Raw genomic sequence first — 20167 nt, 5'->3', positions numbered from 1 at the left:
AGGCGCTGCTTTCCGGTCCTTCGCGGGAAGCCCTGCCTTCTAAGGTCTCGCTTCTCGCGCAGTTCTGAGGGAGATAGGCCTCCAGGGAGAGGACTTCCTTTCTCTGCTGCCCGGACCCGGAACTCAAGGACTTAGGCTTGACGGACCTGGCGTGGGGAAGAGTTAGAAGACGGACAAGGGAGGGGACCGGAGGCCTCCGAGACAGCGCCGGAAGTACGGTTTTCGGAGGGATCAGACTCAGACTCACGTCGCACTCCTCGCAGTTGGACTGGTGGGAACTGGGAACACTGGAGACCTGATTTCTAGCTGACGCTACCGTCGCGGCCGCCGGCAAGTTCCTTTACTGTGTTTTCTTGGTTCAGCCTTGAAGTGAGTCGTGGACGATCCTCTCTCAGCGTCCAGCCTAGACGGCGGGGTTGCTCCGGCAGCGTTCCTGGGAGCCGAGGGCCAGAGACTAAGTGTGGGTGTTTCTCTGAGGGTCTTTTCTCCGGGATAGACAGGGAGGAGGAAGGAGGACAGCAACTAGAGATGACAGTGTTTCCTTCGGAAACCATCAGTCTTAAGGGTACTGGCCTTCGTCTTCTAAGTACGCAAGTCAGAAATATGCAAATGTCGCAGACAAGCCTGCTCACCTCAACCTTTAATTAACTAGTTCCTGGCTTGGACCATCACGGTGGCCACCTAATTTGTCTCCGGCTGTAGTGTGTTGCCAGACTGAACTTCTCTGTTGTGTGACTATGCTAGACTTGGGGTGTACAAGCGTGTTGAGAAAGATACGGTTTATTTCAAACTCCTTCCAGAGAGGTTGCCAGGATGACTTCTCTGGAGCATGCGTATAGTTTTATATTACACCAGTACTTAAGATTATAGGAGTTACTTTTTTTTTTTTTTTTTTTTTTTTGAGACGGAGTCTTGCTCTGTCGCCCAGGCTGGAGTGCAGTGGCGCGATCTCGGCTCACTGCAAGCTCCGCCTCCCGGGTTCACGCCATTCTCCTGCCTCAGCCTCCCGAGTAGCTGGGACTACAGGCGCTCGTCATCACGCCCGGCTAATTTTTTGTATTTTTGTAGAGAGGGGGTTTCACCGTATTAGCCAGGATGGTCTCGATCTCCTGACATCGTGATCCGCCCACCTCGGCCTCCCAAAGTGCTGGGATTACAGGCGTGAGCCACCGCGCCCGGCCGGAGTTACTTTTACATGACATGCATTGTATTGTCCCATTCTGTTGTAGCAGGACGAGTCGCAGACAAAACCCCTCAGACACCAGATTAAAGAAGGAAGAGGTTTTTTTATTCGGCCGGGAGCGTCGGCAGACTCGTGTCTTAAGAGCCAAGCTCCCCGAAAAAGAAATTCCTAGCCCTTTTAAGGGCTTACAACTCTACGGGGTCTACGTGAAAAAGTCATAATAGATCAAGTAAGCGTGAGAAACGTGACTGGGGGCTACATACATCAGCTAACAGAACAAAAAGTTTTACAGTGCTTTCTTATACAATGTCTAGAATTTACAGATAACACCAGTAGTTTTGGTCAGGGGTTAATAAGATTATTATTATTTTAGCCACCAGGGCCAGGTGGTGGTGCCAAGGTCATCTAGCTATTTATCTTACTTCTGTTTCTTTCCAACTTTTTGCTTTCTCCCTTTTCTCCTGTCTTATAAACTAGGGAAAAGGGGAGGTTGGGGAGAAACGAAGAAGGCCAACAGGAGAAGTGGTGGCCTCATACCATACTGTAACAGTGCTGAGTTAGCTGTTATTTCTCTGGGACCTAGAGAAGTTGAATAGTTAGGAAATAAACCAAGGTAGGATTTGAATCCAGGCAGTTAGACTTCAGAACCCATGTTCTTAACCAAGACACCGTGTCACCCCTCAGTAAAAGGCCCCTCCCCATCTTCAGAACAGTCCTGGGTTCTGAGCCTGCCATCCAAGGAACTCAGGAGGAGGAGTTGACAGTGTCTTCGTTCCTAACCAGCGTGGGACAACTTCAGCATGTCTCAGGCCACCAAGAGGAAGCATGTGGTGAAGGAGGTGCTAGGGGAGCACATAGTGCCCTCCGACCAGCAGCAGATTGTCAGGGTGAGTGGCTTGGGGCACAAGCTGTTCTGCTCCCCACCCCTGCAGCCCTGGAGGGCCCCTGGGGTGGGGGTAGGGTGCAGCGTGTCTGAGAGGGTGTTTGATCTGACTGATGAGACTGATTCTTGGTCTCTCCTGAACCAGGTACTCAGGACCCCAGGGAACAATCTGCATGAGGTGGAGACAGCCCAAGGGCAGCGCTTCCTGGTGAGCATGCCCTCCAAATACCGCAAGAACATCTGGATCAAGAGAGGTGAGAGGATTACTCCTGTAATCCCGGCACTTTGAGAGGCTGAGATGGGAGGATCGCTTGAGACCAGCCTGGGCAGCATAATGAGACCTTGTCTCTACAAAAAGAAAAAAATTAGTTGGGCACGTGCCTGTGATCCCAGCTACTCAGGAGGCTGAGGCCTGAGAATCACTTGAGCCTGGGAGGTGGAGGCTGCAGTCAGCTATGATCATGCTATTGCTTGCCAGCCTGGGCAACAGAGCAAGACCCTGTCTCAAAAAAAAGAAAAAAGAGAGAGAGGTGAGAGAGGCAGCCCTCTCTAGGAGATAGAACCACTTCCTATGGCTTTGGCTTTCCTTATTGCAAGCAGGCCTGACTTTGCCTTTTCTCTTCTTACCTACAGGGGACTTTCTCATTGTTGACCCCATTGAAGAGGGAGAAAAGGTGAAGGCTGAAATCTCGTTTGTGCTCTGCAAGGACCACGTGCGCTCTCTGCAGAAGGAGGGGTTTTGGTAGGTGGTCCCCTTGATCATTGGCTGTCTGGCTTCTGGAGGCATTGCCTTCCTAGCTTGGGAATTAGGGGAGGGAAGGTCATGGCATCCCAGGCAGACACAGCTGGAAGCAGCTCTTTTGTGAGAAATTTATTTGTCCTTTCTGACTTTGGCTCATCTCTTGGCATAGGCCTGAGGCCTTCTCTGAAGTGGCTGAGAAACACAACAACAACAGGAACAGGTGAGGAACAAGCCTTGGGGTGGGGTACATGGAAAATAAGGGGTTCATGCTTTGGTGCCTTGAGGGAAAAATAGAGCCTTCTTTCCTCCTTACATAGGGTATCTGTTGAGAGCTCCTAAGCATGTGGTATAACATGGTTATGAATGGGGCTTGAAGGTCAGATGCTCTGGGTTAAAATCTTGGCTTTGCCACTTAAAGCTGAATGACTTTAAGCACGTTATTTAATTCCTTCAAACTCTATTTTCTTATATGTAAAATGGGAGCTTTGTGAGGATTAAAGAAGTGGATGGCTTGTAAAATTGCTTAGTGCAGTATCTATTATGTGATATGGGTCCATTAAGTGTTAGTTGGTGGTCGTAGAATCATTATTTCTAACTAAAACAAATGGCTGTGGCACACGTTTGGGGAGTGGGGTCAGTCTTTAGCCTGTTTCTTTGGCCACGTTTCCCCACTGTTTGCTCTCCTGTGTCCCTTGTTTGAGTCTTTAAAGGGTGCTGTAGGGCCCTGACTGCTGGGCCGGATGGTCCTTTTTTTGGAACTCCTTGATTGTAGATCTTATTTTCCCAGAAGGCGCTGGGCTAACCCTGCTCTCTTCCCTTCGTGCAGACAAACTCAACCAGAACTCCCAGCTGAGCCACAGTTATCAGGAGAGGAGTCCAGCTCAGAAGATGATTCTGACCTGTTTGTTAACACAAACCGCAGACAGTATCATGAGAGTGAGGAGGAGAGCGAAGAGGAGGAGGCAGCCTGAGACTCCAGGACCCAATTCTCCACTTGCTCAGGGACTGGCCCCTGGCTCTTCTGGGCTTGGACATTCCCAGGGTGCTCTGCAGATCTTCACCCCTGCATGAGGACAAAGTAGGGCTCCTCTCTGAACTGATCTTTTGATTCAGAGAATTAAACCCCTGGTGGGTTGGTGACTTGTTCTGGTGTCTGAGTGGCTCTCTCGGGGGAGGGAGATTGTGATGAAGTGAAAAACTGCTCCCTATTTATTAGAGACCTTGTGGGTGGGTGGGCTGAATGGGGAGGAAATGGGAAATGGCTGGAGTCTTTCCCAGGTGGTTTGTTCTTTCTTATTGGGCACTTAGAAAGTGCCAGGCCGTGCTCTGGGCCTCCTTGCATGTGTTTAACAGCTGGGAGCACTCCTGCTTCCTTGCCTGCTTGCAGTTCATACCAATTTAAGCATTCAGGATGACAGCCCTAGGACCTAACACCCACCTGCCTCTAAGAGACGCTCAGGAGCCCATGGTGCCTCGTGCTGTTCTCCCCGCCTTTCTAGTCACCCTGTGTACGGGAGTGCTCACCTCCAGCTACTGTGTCCATCCCCACATGCGACCTCATCTCTCCCACTCTGTACCATCTATCACTTCCAGAAGGTGGCTGGCAAATCTCTCTATCCTTAACTTTGTTTTGAATGGTCCATCCATCTCCTGACTTTATTTGAAACCTGATTATTCCCTGAGGGCATTGATTGTCTTATAACCTTTTAAATAGAGGCTGCTTTTCCACCCTCACCCTTCATTCTTCTAACCAGCCCTGACATTCTCATGAGTAACCTGCCTTCACTTCCCTCTTGTGTAGCATCAATTCCGTAGTCCACCCTATACCCCTCTGTCTCCCTCCATTCTGTTCCGCTAGTAAAACCCTAACCCTGGGTAAACCCAATCATTCACCTCTGTGCCCAAACCCAAGTCACCATCATTAGGTGAGAAAACAGCCAGCCTGGCCACCAGTTGTACCTTAGGTTTATCATTACAAACCTCAGATGGACACTAAGCACTGCCCAGCAGATCTACTCTGGGATGTCTGTTTCAAAACTTCTGTCTTATCTATCAATTCCCCCTTGTGGTAGTTACCACAACACATGCCTCATTAAGAAACAGCAACCATCAGAGGGAATGCCTGCCTCCCTGTTACCAGCTCTGCAGATGTGCACATATCTTCCTGTCGTAAGCCAATGGGACTTAAACCCTACCTCTTGTGTTTTGGAGACTATCTTTTTTTTTTTTTTTTGAGAGAGTGTCTCCCTGTGTTGCTCAGGCTGGAGTGCAGTGGCGTGATCTCGGCTCACTGTAACCTTCACCTACTGGGTTCAAGTAACTCTCCTGCCTCAGCCTCCCGAGTAGCTTGGACTACAGGCATGCACCACCACACCTGGCTAACTTTTTGTATTTTTAGTAGAGACGGGGTTTTGCCATGTTGCCCGGGCTGGTCTCGAACTCCTGACCTTAAATGAGCCTCCTGCCTCAGCCTCCCAAACTGCTGGGATTACAGGCGTGCGCCACCATGCCTGGCTAATTTTTATATTTTCAGTAGAGACGAGGTTTTGCCATGTTGGCCAGGCTGGTCTCGAACTCCTGACCTCAAGTGGTCCACCCACCTCGGCCTCCTAGAGTGCTGGGATTACAGGTGTGAGCCACTGTGCCCGGCCTCTTTTGCTTTCTTAAAGACTTTGGTCGGGTATTTGTGTTGTTGAGTATTGTTGTGTCTGGGTTTGGGTATTTGATTCTTTTTTTGTTTTGTGTTTTTGGCTGTCCTGTCTATTGGATGTGATATGTTATGGATGTGATGTGTTAGTGTCGAGCGTGCTGTAGAATCTCCCATTTCTGAAACAGGCGTGAAAACCTGTACTGATTCCCACGTCCTCCAGCTACCACTTCATTTGTCTGTTTCTCATTTACTTCCTCTTATAGCGTGGCTTTAAACATATATACATTTGTATATATGTATATATGAATATAATGTATAAAATGTATGTAGATGTATATACAAAAAATAAACGAGATGGGTTAAAGATATGTATGTGTGTGTATCTATCTTTAATTCATCTGAAGTTTGTTTTTTCTGAGAGGTAGCAAACTTTCCCTAAAGGGAAAGTCACTTGTCCCTGTACTATTTCTTGAAAGGTTCATTCTTTGCTCACTGGAAATATTTCTTTTTTTTTTTTTTTAAGACGGAGTCTCGCTCTGTTGCCCAGGCTGGAGTGCAGTGGCGCCATCTCGGCTCACTGCAAGCTCTGCCTCCCGGGTTCACGCCATTCTCCTGCCTCAGCTTCCTGAGTAGCTGGGACTACAGGCACCCGCCACCACGCCCGGCTAATTTTTTGTATTTTTAGTAGAGACGGGGTTTCACCGTGGTTAGCCAGGATGGTCTCAGTCTCCTGACCTCGTGATCCACCTGCCTTGGTCTCCCAAAGTGCTGGGATTACAGGCATGAGCCACCACGCCTGGCCAGAAATATCTTTTAAAACATAAATTCCTGCATATATATGGATCTTTTTTGGAATTTCTAATCTGTCCTATTGATCCGTGTGCCCATACGGCATTTTTTTTTTTTTTTTTTGAGACAGTCTTGCTTTGTCACCCAGGCTGGAGTGCAGTGGCATGATCTCAGCTCGCTGTAACCTCCGCCTCCCAGGTTCAAGCGATTCTCCTGCCTCAGCCTCTCCATAGCTGGGACTACAGACACTTGCCACTACACCCGGCTAATTTTTGTATTTTTAGTAGAGACGGAGTTTCAACATTTATTTTTTTGAGACAGGGTTTCACTCCTGTCACCCAGGCTGGAACACAGTGGTGCAATCACGGCTCATTGCAGCCTCCACCTCCTGGGCTCAAGCGATCCTTCTACCTCAGCCTACTGCGTAGCTGGGACCACAGGTGTGCACCACCACATCGGGCTAATTTTTCTTTTTCTATTTTTTTTTTTTTTTTGTAGAGCCAGTCTTATTATGTTGCCCAGGCTGGTCTCAAACTCCTGGGCAAGCCATCCTCCCGCCTCAGCCTCCCAGAGGGCTGGGATTCCAGGCGTGAGCCATTATGTCCACCCAAGAAGTGGTATCTTAACAGTTTATTTTTAGTTTTGTTTAAATAAATATTGTAGAAAAATTAACAGTTTTTCATCTTCCTGTCCAGAAATGAGGTATGTTCTTTGGTAAGGTGGTGTGGTCTTCAAATGGGCCTTTACTTCCAATTTGGTTTAGTCTTAGGAGTTTTATGAAAGTCCTAGTTACTGGTAGTGAAGGATCTGTGGAAATCACCTTTCCCCATCCCTGGCATCCACCTGTGTGTCCATCTTTGTGTTGCCCACCTTGTCTAATGCGCAGTTCTTCAGTTGATCTTGTGGCTTTCTAGATAGCCAAATCGTATCCCACTAATGGCAGTTTTATCTCCTCCTTTACACTCATGTCTATTTCTTGTGAATCTCAGAGGCCAGGACCTCCACCGTGGTTGCATGGCACCCTTGATTGATGCTTTCTCAGTGGGAATGGTTCTCACGTTGCATCCTGAGGTAGGACGCTTGCTCTGGGCTTCCGGTAGATGATCTTCATTAGACTGAAGATGTTTTCTTTGTTCCATCTTACTGTTTTTTTTTTTTTCTCCTTCCCTTTTGTTTAACAGTGATGAATGTTGACATCTATGGAGAAAATCAAAAGATTTTATTGTATGATTGTACTGAGTTACAGTAATAGGTTTCCTAATGTTGGACACACCTTACTTTCTGATATAAACCTTGCTTAGTTTTACAGTATATTATGTATTTACTTAGGAGTTTTATCTCTCTCCCTGGGCCAATCCCCTCCCTCTTTTTAAAAAATGACCTTCCTGTTCTATTTCGAGATTAGCTTTACGCTAGCCTTGCAAATGGGTTTGGAGACGTCTTTTTCTTCAGGCTTGAATAGTTTATAGGCCAGGCATTTGTTTCTTCAACGTTTTGTAGAACTTGTTTACAAAAACATCTGTGCTGGGTACCTTTTTCAGGGGTGGATCTTTGACTGCCTTTTAGTTTATTCAGTTGTGTTCTGTCTAAAGTTTTCTATCCTTGAGTCAATTTTGATCATTTGTATCATTCTAGGATCATATTTCATATATATTTAAGCTTTTTGGGCAAAAGTTCATGCATAATATTTGTATTATTTGGAACTTTCTTTTTTTGTTTGTTTTTGTTTTGTTTTTGAGGCAGAGTTTCACTGTGTCGCCCAGGCTGGAGTGCAGTGGTGCAGTATCGGCTCACTGTAACCTCCACCTCCCGGGTTCAAGTCATTCTCCTGCCTCAGCCTCCCGAGTAGCTGGAATTACAGGCACCCGCCACCACGCCCAGCTAATTTTTGTATTTTTAGTAGAGATGGGATTTTGCCATGTTGACCAGGCTGGTCTCAAAGTCCTGACCTCAGGTGATTGGCCCCCCTCAGCCTCACAAAGTGCTGGGATTACAAGGGTGAGCCACTGCACCCAGTAATTTTTTTTTTTTTTTTTTTTTTGAGACAGCCTCTCACTCTGTTGCCCAGGCCATCATGGCGCCACTGCAGCCTTGACCTCCCAGGCCCAAGTGATTCTCCCACCTCAGCCTCCTGAGTAGCTGGAACCACATGTGCGCGCCACCACACCTGGCTAATTTTTTTTATTTTTAGTAGAGACAGGCTCTCCCTATGTTGCCCAGGCTGGTCTCGAACTCCCAGGCTCAAGTGATGCTCCTGCCCTGGCCTCTCAAAGTACTGGGATTACAGGTGACAGCCACCATGCCTGGCGTATGCGGGACTTTCTTATAAATGACAAAATTGAACTCAAATTAGGAGAAGTAAACAAGGCTCATTGACCTGAGGTCTCTGAGTGGTGCGCATCGGGCAGGGATGAACCAATGCCAGCAGCATGATTTCCTCAGGCTCTCTCATTTATCTCTGTCATCTCTGCTCCCGGCTGATTAATTTCTTTCCCTCCTACAGATGTTTTCTGTAGAAAGCTCAAGTTTTTTTTTTTTTTTTTTTTTTTTTTTGAGACGGAGTCTCGCTGTTGCCCAGGCTGGAGTGCAGTGGCGCGATCTCGGCTCACTGCAGGCTCCGCCCCCCGGGGTTCACGCCATTCTCTTGCCTCAGCCTCCTGAGTAGCTGGGACTACAGGCGCCCGCCACCACGCCCGGCTAATTTTTTGTATTTTTAGTAGAGACAGGGTTTTACCGTGTTAGCCAGGATGGTCTCGATCTCCTGACCTCGTGATCCGCCTGCGTCGGCCTCCCAAAGTGCTGGGATTACAGGCATGAGCTACTGCGCCCAGCCAGGACGCTCAAGTTTATACACAGTCCTTGTAGACAGAGCCCCTTGGGGCTCTTGAGGATCCCTGTATTTCCGTGAAGGGCGATTGATCTTCCTCAGGTCACTTGCTGTGCTTGAGCAGTCACTGTGGCCAGGGCTGGGGGTGGGAGGGTGTGGAGGACTGGGGTGGGGCAGGATGAGCCACAAGTAATTCTTATATGTTTCCCATGGAATAGAGAGGTTCTATTACCAGAAAAAGTGGGGCAAGGGGTGAGGGCAGGTGAAATCAACAAAATATGTTTATATTTTGTGTATTTTATTTGGCTAGCTTTGCAAGAGGTCTTCCTTACTGGACTTTTCCTTCGTTTCTTTGGGTTTATTTGCTCATTCTGGGTTCTTGAGATGTGTGCTTAGCTAATTTAATTTCAATTTGTTTTCTAATATATTCAGGGCTATATGTTTTCTTCTAAATAGTCCTTTGACTGTTCCCCACTTTGTGTGTGTGTGTTTTGGCGTTTTATCTGTAAGCTTGGTCTTATGTTCTTCTCTATTCTCTCAGTGATACTGTGATCCACCTAGTAACATCTTTTTTTCCCCCTAAAACCTTTTCGTTTCCACTTCTTCATCTCTTACCAGCCATTCAGCTTCTGTGGGCTGTAGCTAAGGGTACTGATGGAGGTAGGGTCCTTGTATTCTGCATGCTACTTTCCTATGTCATTCTCTGAAGCTGGATTCCACCTCTGTTCTCCCAACTGAATGGTGGGATCCAACCATGTATGAATAGATCTCCCTGAGTGAGCTGAGATCTGATGTAAGAGCCCCTTGTCCCGATGTCATGGCCAGTCCCTGTGACTGGCTGCCTAATAGTACTTACTGGCTTCTCTTGCAGTTATGCTTGAGACTTTGTGGCCCTTCAGAATCTGCACCTCTGTCACTTCAGGACTAACCTCTACAGCCAGGTCATTTCCACCAGGGCTTCCCCGTGTGGCCCAGTGCGCTTTCCCCCCTTGCCACCCAGCCACCCCTGTGTGTGTGCCAGGGAGCACAGATGGCAGTCTGAGCTCACCACATGGTTTTCCTCTTCTAATCTGTAAATGTGGTGGAGTATCATAACATTCTCTCACTTTAAGATATCCTTGCATTCCTGGAAGAAGACAGTCACAATGGATTTGTTATTATACTGCCGGATTTGGTTCTCTGGTATTTTGGCATCCAGGTGTATAGGTGAAATGGTTTAAGCTTTTCCTTTTCCGTACTGCCCCCACCCTTTGTTTTGTATCAAGGTTATACCAGCTTCATATAAATAAGTTGGAAAGTGTTTTCCCTTTATTTTCATTACGAGAGTTTGTATAAGATTGGAATTTTGCATTTCTACAATTTTTGGTAAAGCTTGCTGTAAAACCAACCATGCCTGGCGATTTTTTGGGTGGGTGGGTAGGTAGGTTTGGAATTAGATTGTCAGTGGTAATAGATTACTCAGGTGTTCTGTTCTTCAGTCATATTTTCAAGGAAAAATATTTTCATGTTATTTATTTATTTATTTTTGAGACAGGATCTTGCTCTGTCGCCCAGGCTGGAGTGCAGTGGCCCCATCTCGGCTCACTGCAACCTCTGCCTCCCAGGTTCAAGTGATTCTCCTGCCTCAGCCTCCCGAATAGCTGGGATTACAGGTATGTGCCACCATGGCCGGCTAATTTTTGTATTTTTAGTAGAGATGGGGTTTCACCATGTTGGCCAGGCTGGTCTCAAACTCCCGATCTCAGGTGATCTGCCCACCGCAGCCTCCCAAATTGCTGGGGTTACAGGTGTGAGCCACCACACCCAGCCCCCATATTTTCTCATGTTTGCTATGGCTTCAAACTTACTGGCGCAAAGTTATTTGTATGATTGCCTTATGTTTGTAATCTTGGCTGTATCCAAAGTTATGTCCCCCTTTTTATATGTAATATTGTTTATTTGTGCCTTCTCTCTGTTATAGCTGGTCAATCTTGGCAGAAGGTCATTATTAGTCTTTTCTAAGCACCAGCTTTTTGTTGTCATTCTTTGTATTGGTATTTCATTAATTGCTGCTCTTACCGTATTTCCCACTTATACTCCCTTTGTTTTTGTTTGTTTTTGTTTTCTCATAACCAATGGGAAACAAACCAATCCCTCTGGGTTTATCCTGTAGTTCTTTTTCTTTTTCCTTTCTTTGTTTTGTTTTGTTTTGTTTCTGAGATGGAGTCTTGCTCTGTCACCCAGGCTGGAGTGCAGTGGTGCAATCTCAGCTCACTGCAACCTGTGCCTCACAGGTTCAAGCCATTCTTCTGTCTCAGCCTCTTGAGTAGCTGGGATTACAGGCGCTCACCACCATGCCTGGCTAATTTTTATATTTTAGTAGAGACGGGGTTTCAGCATGTTGACCAGGCTGGTCTCGAACTCCTGACCTCAGGTGATCCACCCGCCTCGGCCTCCCAAAATGCTGGGATTACAGGCATAAGCCACTGAGTCTGGCCTATATTTAAACATTTTGGCTGGGCATGGTGACACATGCCTGTAATCCCAGCTACTTGAAAGGCTGAAGGGAAAGGATTGCTTAAGCCCTTGAGGAGTTTGAGGCCAGCCTGGGTGACATAGTGAGACTCCCTTTCAATAAAAAATTAAAAGTCAAGAATAATTAAATATTTGGTTGGTTATTTTTAATAATGTGAGCAGCTTCAAACCCACCACCACAAAATAAAGGCTAGGACTTTAACAATAACCCAAGTAACATACTCCACCTCCCATCCTACCCTGACCAGCCCATTCTCTGCTGTCCCACCCAAGGCAACCATTGTCCGAATTCCATGTGCACTTTTTTTCTTTTTACATGGTTTGCTTTATTTTTACTTATTTTTATTTATTTATTTATTTATTTACTTACTTACTTTTTGAGATGGAGTCTCGCTCTTGTCGCCCAGGCTGGAGTGCAATTGTACGATCTCAGCCCACTGCAACCTCCGCATCCAGGGTTCAAGTGATTCTCCTGCCTCAGCCTCCCGAGTAGCTGGGATTACAGGCCTGCACCACCACACCCAGCTAATTTTTTTGTATTTTTAGTAGAGACGGGATTTCACCATGTTGGCCAGGCTGGTCTCGAACTCTGCCCTCAGGTGATCCACCCACCTTGGCCTCCCACAGTGCTGGGATGACAGGTGGTGAGCCGCCGTGCCCGGCCTGGTGCTTCGTCTTTAGTAGTTGCCCAGTTGTCTCCCAGGAAAGTGACTTGGGCCACAGAACCGTGGGTTTTGTCTTCATTCAAGGCCCAAACATCTCTACTGACCTGTGTCTGAGAAGCATACAGAGAAGTGTGGGCGGTTTCCTCAGTGGGAGCCGCTCTCAGAAAATCACTGATGAAGCAAGAAGTCAGGACACCACGGACACCACCAGCAGTTCATGCTGTGCGTGTGTTTGATCCACTGGTGACATTTGCAAGAGAATCCAAAAGCCCCTGTGGGAGGTGTGGAGGCATGCCGCATGCCTCATCTGGTGACACTGAGGAATGAAGAATTAGCAGTACAGGCTGGGCACGGTAGCTCACGCTTGTAATCCCAGCACTTTGGGAGGCCAAGGCAGGTGGATCACCTGAGATCAGGAGTTCGAGACCAGCCCGGCCAACTGGTGAAACCCTGTCTCTACTTAAAAAATACAAAAATTAGCCGGGTGTGGTGGTGCACGCCTGTCATCCCAGCTACTCGGGAGGCTGAGATAGGAGAATCGCTTGAACCCAGGAGGGGAGGCAGAGGTTGCAGTGAGCCGAGATGGCGCCACTGTACTCCGGCCTGGGCAAGAGCAAGACTCCAACCAAAAAAAAAAAGAACTAGCAGTGCCCAGGGCTGTACACCAGGTGCCAGTACTGGCAGCAATTCTTCCAGTTATTGTGATAGATTCTCATGACGCTAAAATACCCACTTTGTTATTTAACCCTTGCTAATCCACAATGAGTTGCCAAGTACCAGAATCCTTTGTTACTAACCAGACCAGGCTGTTCATTCTTGAACAGCATTGGGCATCACTTTGTTTTAATAATTCTTGTATGAGAAGAGCACTCTTTTCCTCCTGGTAGCAATGTGGCTCCAACTACTGGCTGATGTGAGACGGTACCGGCAGTTCCTGGCTGTGTATTCAGCCAACATTTAGAGAAGCCACCAGCAGAGGTCACCCTAAGCACGTAAAACCAGCAAGTCAGCACCTTGCCTTGGGCTACAGAACCCGAAAGCATCTAACCTAGTTACAGTCTCATAAGGGAACTGCATTCTTGGTCCAATCAAAGGGTCCACATGCCCCAACAGCAGTTAGGATGCTGGTAGACCACTGCGAACACAAGTTCCACGCCCCCAGAGATGGATTCACTCACCAAGGCATGATCAGAAGTGGCCTTCCTCCCCAGCAGCATTTACAAGCTGGAGTACAGTGCTTGGAGGGTGGTGGGGAACTGCCCTGGTTTTTTTGTTTTTTGGGGGACCCAGTTTCACTCTTCTTGCCTAGGCTGGAGTGCAATGGCACGATCTTGGCTCATCACAACCTCTACCTCCTGGTTTCAAGCGATTCTCCTGCCTCAGCCTCCCGAGTAGCTGGGATTACAGGCACGCGCCACCACGCCTGGCTAATTTTGTATTTTTAGTAGAGATGGGGTTTCTCCATGTTGGTCAGGCTGGTCTTGAACTCCCGACCTCAGGCGATCTGCCCGCCTTGGCCTCCCAAAGTGCTGGGATTACAGGCGTGAACCACCGCGCCTGGCCGCCCTGGTCTTTCAGTTAGAAAGCACCCAAATTGAGGTGCAGGAGGACTCACATGGAGGTGTCTGTGGCTGTGTCCCCCAGAAACCCTGCTCTGGACAAGGATGAGGTACCCCTGTAGTTAATGTCTGAGGATTCAGGGAGCCTTGGACCTGGTAGATGGGCAGCAAGGAGGGGCTGGTGAGACCTAAGAACTGCGGCCTCTGGAGGGGTCGTCTCCCCAGGGCCCCTTAGCACATGTATTCAGCTCCCCTTCTAGTGACTGCTGAAGCTTTCAGGCCTTTGGGGGTTTTGCCTCCCTGCGTTCTTCTCTGAAGGCTCCAAGTGCCTTCTTTCACGTGGGTCTCCCATCCACTTTGTGTCTGCCATAATTTAGCTTTTGACAATGGAGGTCTGTCTTATCGATCCTACTCACGATCTGTGGCCACACCTTTCCTTCCTCGTGCCCTCCCTTCCTTCCTTGCTTCGTGATCTCGGCTCACTGGAACCTCTGGCTCCTGGGTTCAAGAGATTCTCCTGCCCCAGCCTCCTGAGTAGCCGGGATTACAGGCACCTGCCACCACGCCTGCCTAATTTTTTGTATTTTTAGTAGAGACGGGGTTTCACCATGTTGGTCAGGCTGGTCTTGAACTCCTGACCTCAGGTGATCTACCCGCCTCAGCCTCCCAAAGTGCTGGGATTACAGGCGTGAGACACTGCACCCAGTCCACACATTCCTTTTTTGGGGGGGTGGGCCGCAGGAGACCTGCCCATCTGTCCTGCTTCTTGCTTCTCCCTTTCATTTTGTCCAGGGCTGACAAATCAGCCGTTTCTGAGGAGCCCTCCTGTCTGCCTCCTCCCCCAGGTGGAGTGTGCATTGGCACAGAAGGGCTGTTTTGCTTCTCTCACTGCCCCTGAACAGGTGCCTGGGGAGGGAAAGGCCTGGGACCCAAGGCAGAGCAGGTGGCGTGCTGTGTCTGTTGGGCAGGGGCGAGGTGGGGAGGACACTGGCAAGGCTCCTTAAGGCCGGGAGGTACGGGGCTCAGGGACTCGGAGAATCAGCATGCAATGACAGCATCGATGTGTCCGGGGCTCAGGGAGAGGGAAGTGGGACCCAGCCTGGCCTGAGTGGAGACCCTGAGTGGGGCCAACTCCGTCTTCCCAGTGTGTTTGGGCTTTGGAGACATGCCCAAGGCAGGACAGCTTTGATTCTCACCACAGCCCTGGGGGCCAGGACGGCTGTCTCCTCCCTACACCATGGTGAAGACATTCAGACCAACAGAATATAGGAGTTTATCACCAGCAGACAGAAGGAACTTCTAGAAAACAAACTTCAGAAACAATGAGAAGATTTGGCTATCAGTATTTTATTAATATCATAAAATATGTTAAGAGCGCTTACCATCTTTTTCTCTGATCTGGAGTAGTTTAAATAGCATTTGAATGATCTATTATCTAAAGGTAAAGCCTTTAGATAATAACCTTTTTTTTTTTTTTTTTGACGGAGTCTCACTCTGTCACCCAGGCTGGAATACAATGGCACCATCTCAGTTCACTGTAGCCTCCGCCTCCCAGGCCTCAAGTGATTCTCCTGCCTCAGCCTCCTGAGTAACTAGGATTACAGGTACCTGCCACCATTCCCGGCTAATTTTTGTATTTTTAGTAGAGACAGGGTTTCGCCATGTTGGCCAGGCTGGTCTTGAACTCCTGACCTCAGGTGATCCGCCCACCTTGGCCTCCAAAAGTGCTGGGATTAAAGGTGTGAGCCACGGTGCCGGTCAATAAACTTTTGAAGCTTTAAAAACATCTAGGCTTGGTGCCTTTTTTGATGTGTCAAAAAATAACCACAGCAAAGATTTACGTTGTTTTTAGTTTTGGAAGCTCTTTATTAGAAGGCACCGTAGTGGGAAGACAGCAAGTTACAGGCCTGGGAAATGAAGAACCTTACAGAAGAGAGGAAGGAGAAGGCAAAACCAGTGAGCTAGTTCCTTATGCCATATGTGAGTCACCATAGGAAGAGTTTATGAACTTTCACTCATTCTCATGCTGGCCTTTTTTTTTTTTTTTTTTTTCTTTTGGAGATGGAGTCTCGCTCTGTCGCCCAGGCTGGAGTGCAGTGGCGCGATCTCGGCTCACTGCAAGCTCCACCTCCCGGGTTCACGGCATTCTCCTGCCTCAGCCTCCCGAGTAGCTGGGACTACAGGCACCCGCCACCACACCCGGCTAATTTTTTGTAGTTTTAGTAGTGATGGGGTTTCACTGTGTTAGCCAGGATGGTCTCGATGTCCTGACCTCGGGATCCGCCCGCCTCAGCCTCCCAAAGTGCTGGGATTACAGGCGTGAGACATTGCGCCCAGCCATGCTGGCCATTTTTTATATTTATGTCATTATTTAAAACGATGCTTTTTTTTTTTGACAGAGCCTCACTCAGTCACCCAGGCTGGAGCGCAATGGCACCATCTCGGCTCACTGCAACCTCCACCTCCCAGGTTAAAGTGATTCTTGTGCCTCAGCCTCCTGAGTAGCTGGGACTATTGGCACACACCACCATGCCCAGGTAATTTTTAAAATTTTTTTGTAGAGACAGGGTCTTGCTTTGTTACCCAGACTGCTCTAGAACTCCTGGCTTCAAGCAATCCTCCCACCTTGGCCTCCAAAAGTGTTGGAATTACAGGCATGAGTGACCGCACCCAGCCTTCTATACTGCTTCTAACAGAATAAAATAATTTTTCCAGATTTTGTATTAAATGGAAGCAAACAGTATGTATAGTTTCATGTCCATGAGGTTCATCCATGTTACTCATTCGGTTATATGAATGTCTACCCTTTGTTGATTTTTTTTTTTAGAGACAGAGTCTCACTCTGTCACCCAGGCTGGGGTGCAGTGGCCATTCACAAGTGTGAGGATAGCTCACTGTAGCCTCAAATTCCCAGGCTCAAGCAATCCTTTGCCTCAGCCTCCCGGGTAGCTGGGACTACAGATACAGGCATGAGCCACCACACCCAGCTAAATTTAAAAAATATTTTTAGAGGTGGGTCTCACTATGTCACCAGGCTGGTCTTGAACTCCTGGCCTCAAGGGATCCTTAGCCTCCCCAGTAGCTGGGATTACAGGCACTAAGAACCATGCCCGGCTATTTATTCATTCTTCTGTTAATGGACATTTGGGTTGTTTCCAGTTTGGGGCTGTTATAAATAGTGCTGTTAAGAACATTCTTGTTCATGTCTTTAGCTGAACATATGTATGCTTTTCTGTTGCTAAGCCAACATGTTCTTGTTCTCTCTTTTTAAACAAAGTTCTACAATGGAAATTTTCAAACATACTCAAAAGTAGATAGAATGGAATAATGAATCCCATTGTACCTGTTACACAGCTTCAGTTTTCTTTTCTTTGTATTTTTTGGGTTTTTTTCTGAGACAGGGTCTTGCTCTGTCGTCCAGCCTGGAGTGCAATGGCATGATCCTAGAACACTGCAGTCTCCAACTCCTCCTGCCTCAACCTCCTGAGTAGCTGGGACTGCAGGTGCATGCCACCATGCCTGGCTGATTTTTAAATTTTTTGTAGAGATGGGGATCTCGCAATGTTGCCCAGGCTGGTCTCCCGCTCCTAGCCTCAAGCAATCCTCCTGCCTCGGCCTCCCAAAGTGCTGTGATTACATGCACGAGTCACCATGCCCAGCCAATATCATCATTATTATTACTAACAATAAGACTATTAAATGTGTTTAAGATTTCATTATGTTAATTTAAAAAAATTTTAATAGATATCCTACTAGGGATGTGAGGTCAAAATATTCTATCTTAAAATCTTTTGAAATAATTCTGGTTGGGTGTGGTGGCTCATGGCCAGAACTGCAATGGGTGCAGTTGCCTGAACTGAATCCTTTTGCTAAAACCTACTATCGGCTGGGTGTGGCTAGTACTGCAATCCCAGCACTTCGGGAAGCTGAGGCAGGAGAATTGCTTGAGCCCAGGAATTTTGAGACCAGCCTGGGCAACATAGCAAGACCCTGTCTTTGCAAAAAAATTAGCCAGACATGATAGCATGCAGCTGTGGTCCCAGCTACTCAGGAAGCTGACGTGGGTGGATCACTTGAGCCAGGAGGTCAAGGCTGCAGCTAGCCATGTTTGTACCACTGTTCTCCAGCCCGGGCGACACAGTGAGACCTTGTCTTAAAAAAAGTAAAAAGGATATTACTAGGCTGGTGACCTGCTAGTGGTGGCCGCAGATGGAGAGGCTTCCCTTGGCAATGATTTAGTGGGGTGGGATGGGAGTGGGGCTGGGCCCAGAGATGCTGACCCCCTTTGTACCATTGAGTGAAGCCAGTAAACCTGCCCCACCCCAGGCATACCCCCTTCTATGAGGTACACCCAGCCCCCTACTCACCCTGACCAGCCTGGGGAGTGAGAGTGCCCACTGCTCATCAAGGTGGAAGGCAGAACTCATCAGCTTGTAGTCAATGCAGTACCTGCAACAAAGCTGCTCCAATCCAGAACGCACCCGAGGGAGAAAGATGTCTGAAGTCCTCATAGCTGTCTCATCTGCAAAGTGACTTCCCAGCAGGTTACCTGCCCTCGGCCCTACTGCAAAGGAATCATCACTGTGGGGTCCAGAACCTCAGGTGGGTGTCAGGGCCATCCGTGGGCACTGCAGGAATACTCTTCCATGGACAGAGTTCACATGTCACCCTCACTGTTGGAAAGTGTCATCTATGGGTGCAGATATCCGTGGAAGTGACATATCTGCTACCTGCTTTGGCTCAGGGAAGCATGCAGGGCGACATGGAGGCCTCCATGCAGCCTGGTGTCTGTCATCTTGTTGGCTGTGCTGTGTTTGGGCCAGGCCCTCTTTCGGGCCTGCCTGAAGGTCAGCCACCCTGTCCAGAGCTTCTCCTGAGCCCCATGAGGACTCACAGACTGTGCCTGGTCCCTTCAAGGGAGCTGGGAGCCAGCAGCTGCCATCCTTTCTGGGTAGAGGTGGGAAGGAGCTAGACTGTGCTCGGGTCTGGGGTAGGCAGAGCCTCTGCTGGGCAGCTGCTCCCTCAAGGCCGCTGTGTTTACAGAAAAGCAAACCAGGTGTTCTTCCTAAAACTGGGTCCCGTAAGAAGACAGTTCTGGCCTCGTCCTTCCCATACACTCCCTGAGAGCCATTCCTGTCCCTTCCACATTCTAGGGCACGACGGGTGGGCACCCCTGGGCCTGCCTCGGCTCCCTCAGGCTCTTCTCCCTACCTTTCATGTCCTGGTGTGGGGGTGGTGACAGCCATGGCTCTGCAGACTACAGGATCTGGCCCGTATGTGACCACTTAACAGAGTATGTGTCCCTAGTCCTGTATTTCCCTTAATTCCTCCCTCCAGTCCCCTAGCTCCCAACTGTATTTAACTGCGCTGGGGCTGCGTAGGGTTGCTCTGTCCTGGGGGGTGGCCAGGGACTCATCCAGTGCTTGTAAATAAATAAGGCTACGACTCAAAGAAAAAAAAATTGACATTAGGACAGTTGGGGTCTAAAACGAGGTGGAAGTGACGCATCAACGGTACTTTTCCCAATGTCCTAGGTGGCGTTAGTTTATGTGGGAGAACGCCCTTGTTTGCAGGAAACACACACTTAGTTGGGGCGGTACGGAATCCCCTTGACCACCGATTGTCAAATGGTTCAAGGGGAAACACTTTGTATCGCTTGCAACTTTTCCTATGGGTTCTGTAGTTTTTTTTTTGTTTTTTTGTTTTTTTGTTTTTTAAATCTTAGTAGCTATCATTTTTCTCCTATGGGTTCTAAACAGTGTCACGGTTTCGGAAAATCTTTTTAGCAACCTCTGCATTGCCAGGGTCCTCAGCCCCACCCTGCTCTCCACTGTCCACGTGGCTGCTGGTGGGTCTCTCTGGGAACTCCAGCCAATTAATCCTGCTCCTCCTGGGAACTTACTGCTGAATCCCCACTTTCCTGGGACCAGCCTGCCCTTCCCACCCATGGCACTGAAACGCAGAGACCCGACACCAGCAAAGCCAGGTCCTCACCCTGGTTGTCCCCTTCAGTCCACTGCCCAATGTACACCTGGGCTGAGCCCTTCTTGAGGATGCCAAGGGACAATGACAGGACCAGCTGGGGAAGGCAGGGCAGGGAACTAAAGCCCCAGGGCAATCGTGGGTTTGGCACTGAGGGGCGCCAGGGACCACGCTGTAGGATGAATGGGGGTGAATCTGCCCACCAGGCTGTGCTCCTGAGGCCTGCGTCCACTGCCCAGAAGGGCACTTTTTCCCAGGTCCACAGGGAGCCCATGCTGGCAGGGCCTGCCTGCACCCTCCAGAGCATCTCTGAATTGTGGAGGAAGAGGCAGGGCCCTGCCTGGGGCTGGGTGGGGCAGGTTTGGGGCCACAG

The 20167-nt window shown here is 48.6% G+C and overlaps 1 protein-coding gene across 23 annotated transcripts in view; it reads left to right on the top strand.

Annotated features, from left to right (window-relative positions):
• The first annotated feature begins 181 nt into the window (after nucleotides 1-181).
• The window catches only part of EIF1AD (eukaryotic translation initiation factor 1A domain containing), a 25408-nt gene continuing 5422 nt past the window's right edge, over nucleotides 182-20167 (top strand). The window contains exons 1-9 of one of the 23 annotated variants that reach the window (XR_010147260.1): nucleotides 241-330; nucleotides 1230-1412; nucleotides 1892-2070; nucleotides 2212-2320; nucleotides 2700-2808; nucleotides 2978-3028; nucleotides 3635-3886; nucleotides 10605-10726; nucleotides 16212-16555. Coding sequence is in view for 8 of the 23 variants with exons in the window: in XM_054661414.2 (XP_054517389.1) it covers nucleotides 1984-2070; nucleotides 2212-2320; nucleotides 2700-2808; nucleotides 2978-3028; nucleotides 3635-3779 (501 nt within the window). In the remaining 15 variants the exon portion in view is untranslated. Of the gene's footprint in view, nucleotides 461-1229; nucleotides 1413-1867; nucleotides 2071-2211; nucleotides 2321-2699; nucleotides 2809-2977; nucleotides 3029-3634; nucleotides 5827-10604; nucleotides 11718-16211; nucleotides 16556-18138; nucleotides 19274-20167 lie in introns of those variants that run through there. The other 22 variants (XR_010147254.1, XR_010147253.1, XR_010147252.1 and 19 more) reach the window with 22 other exon arrangements.

This window comes from Pan troglodytes, chromosome 9 (assembly GCF_028858775.2).
Source record: "Pan troglodytes isolate AG18354 chromosome 9, NHGRI_mPanTro3-v2.0_pri, whole genome shotgun sequence".
Lineage (NCBI taxonomy): Eukaryota > Metazoa > Chordata > Mammalia > Primates > Hominidae > Pan > Pan troglodytes.
The sequence above is the reverse complement of the archived record's forward strand: the minus strand, read 5'-3'. Positions and strand labels throughout refer to the sequence as shown.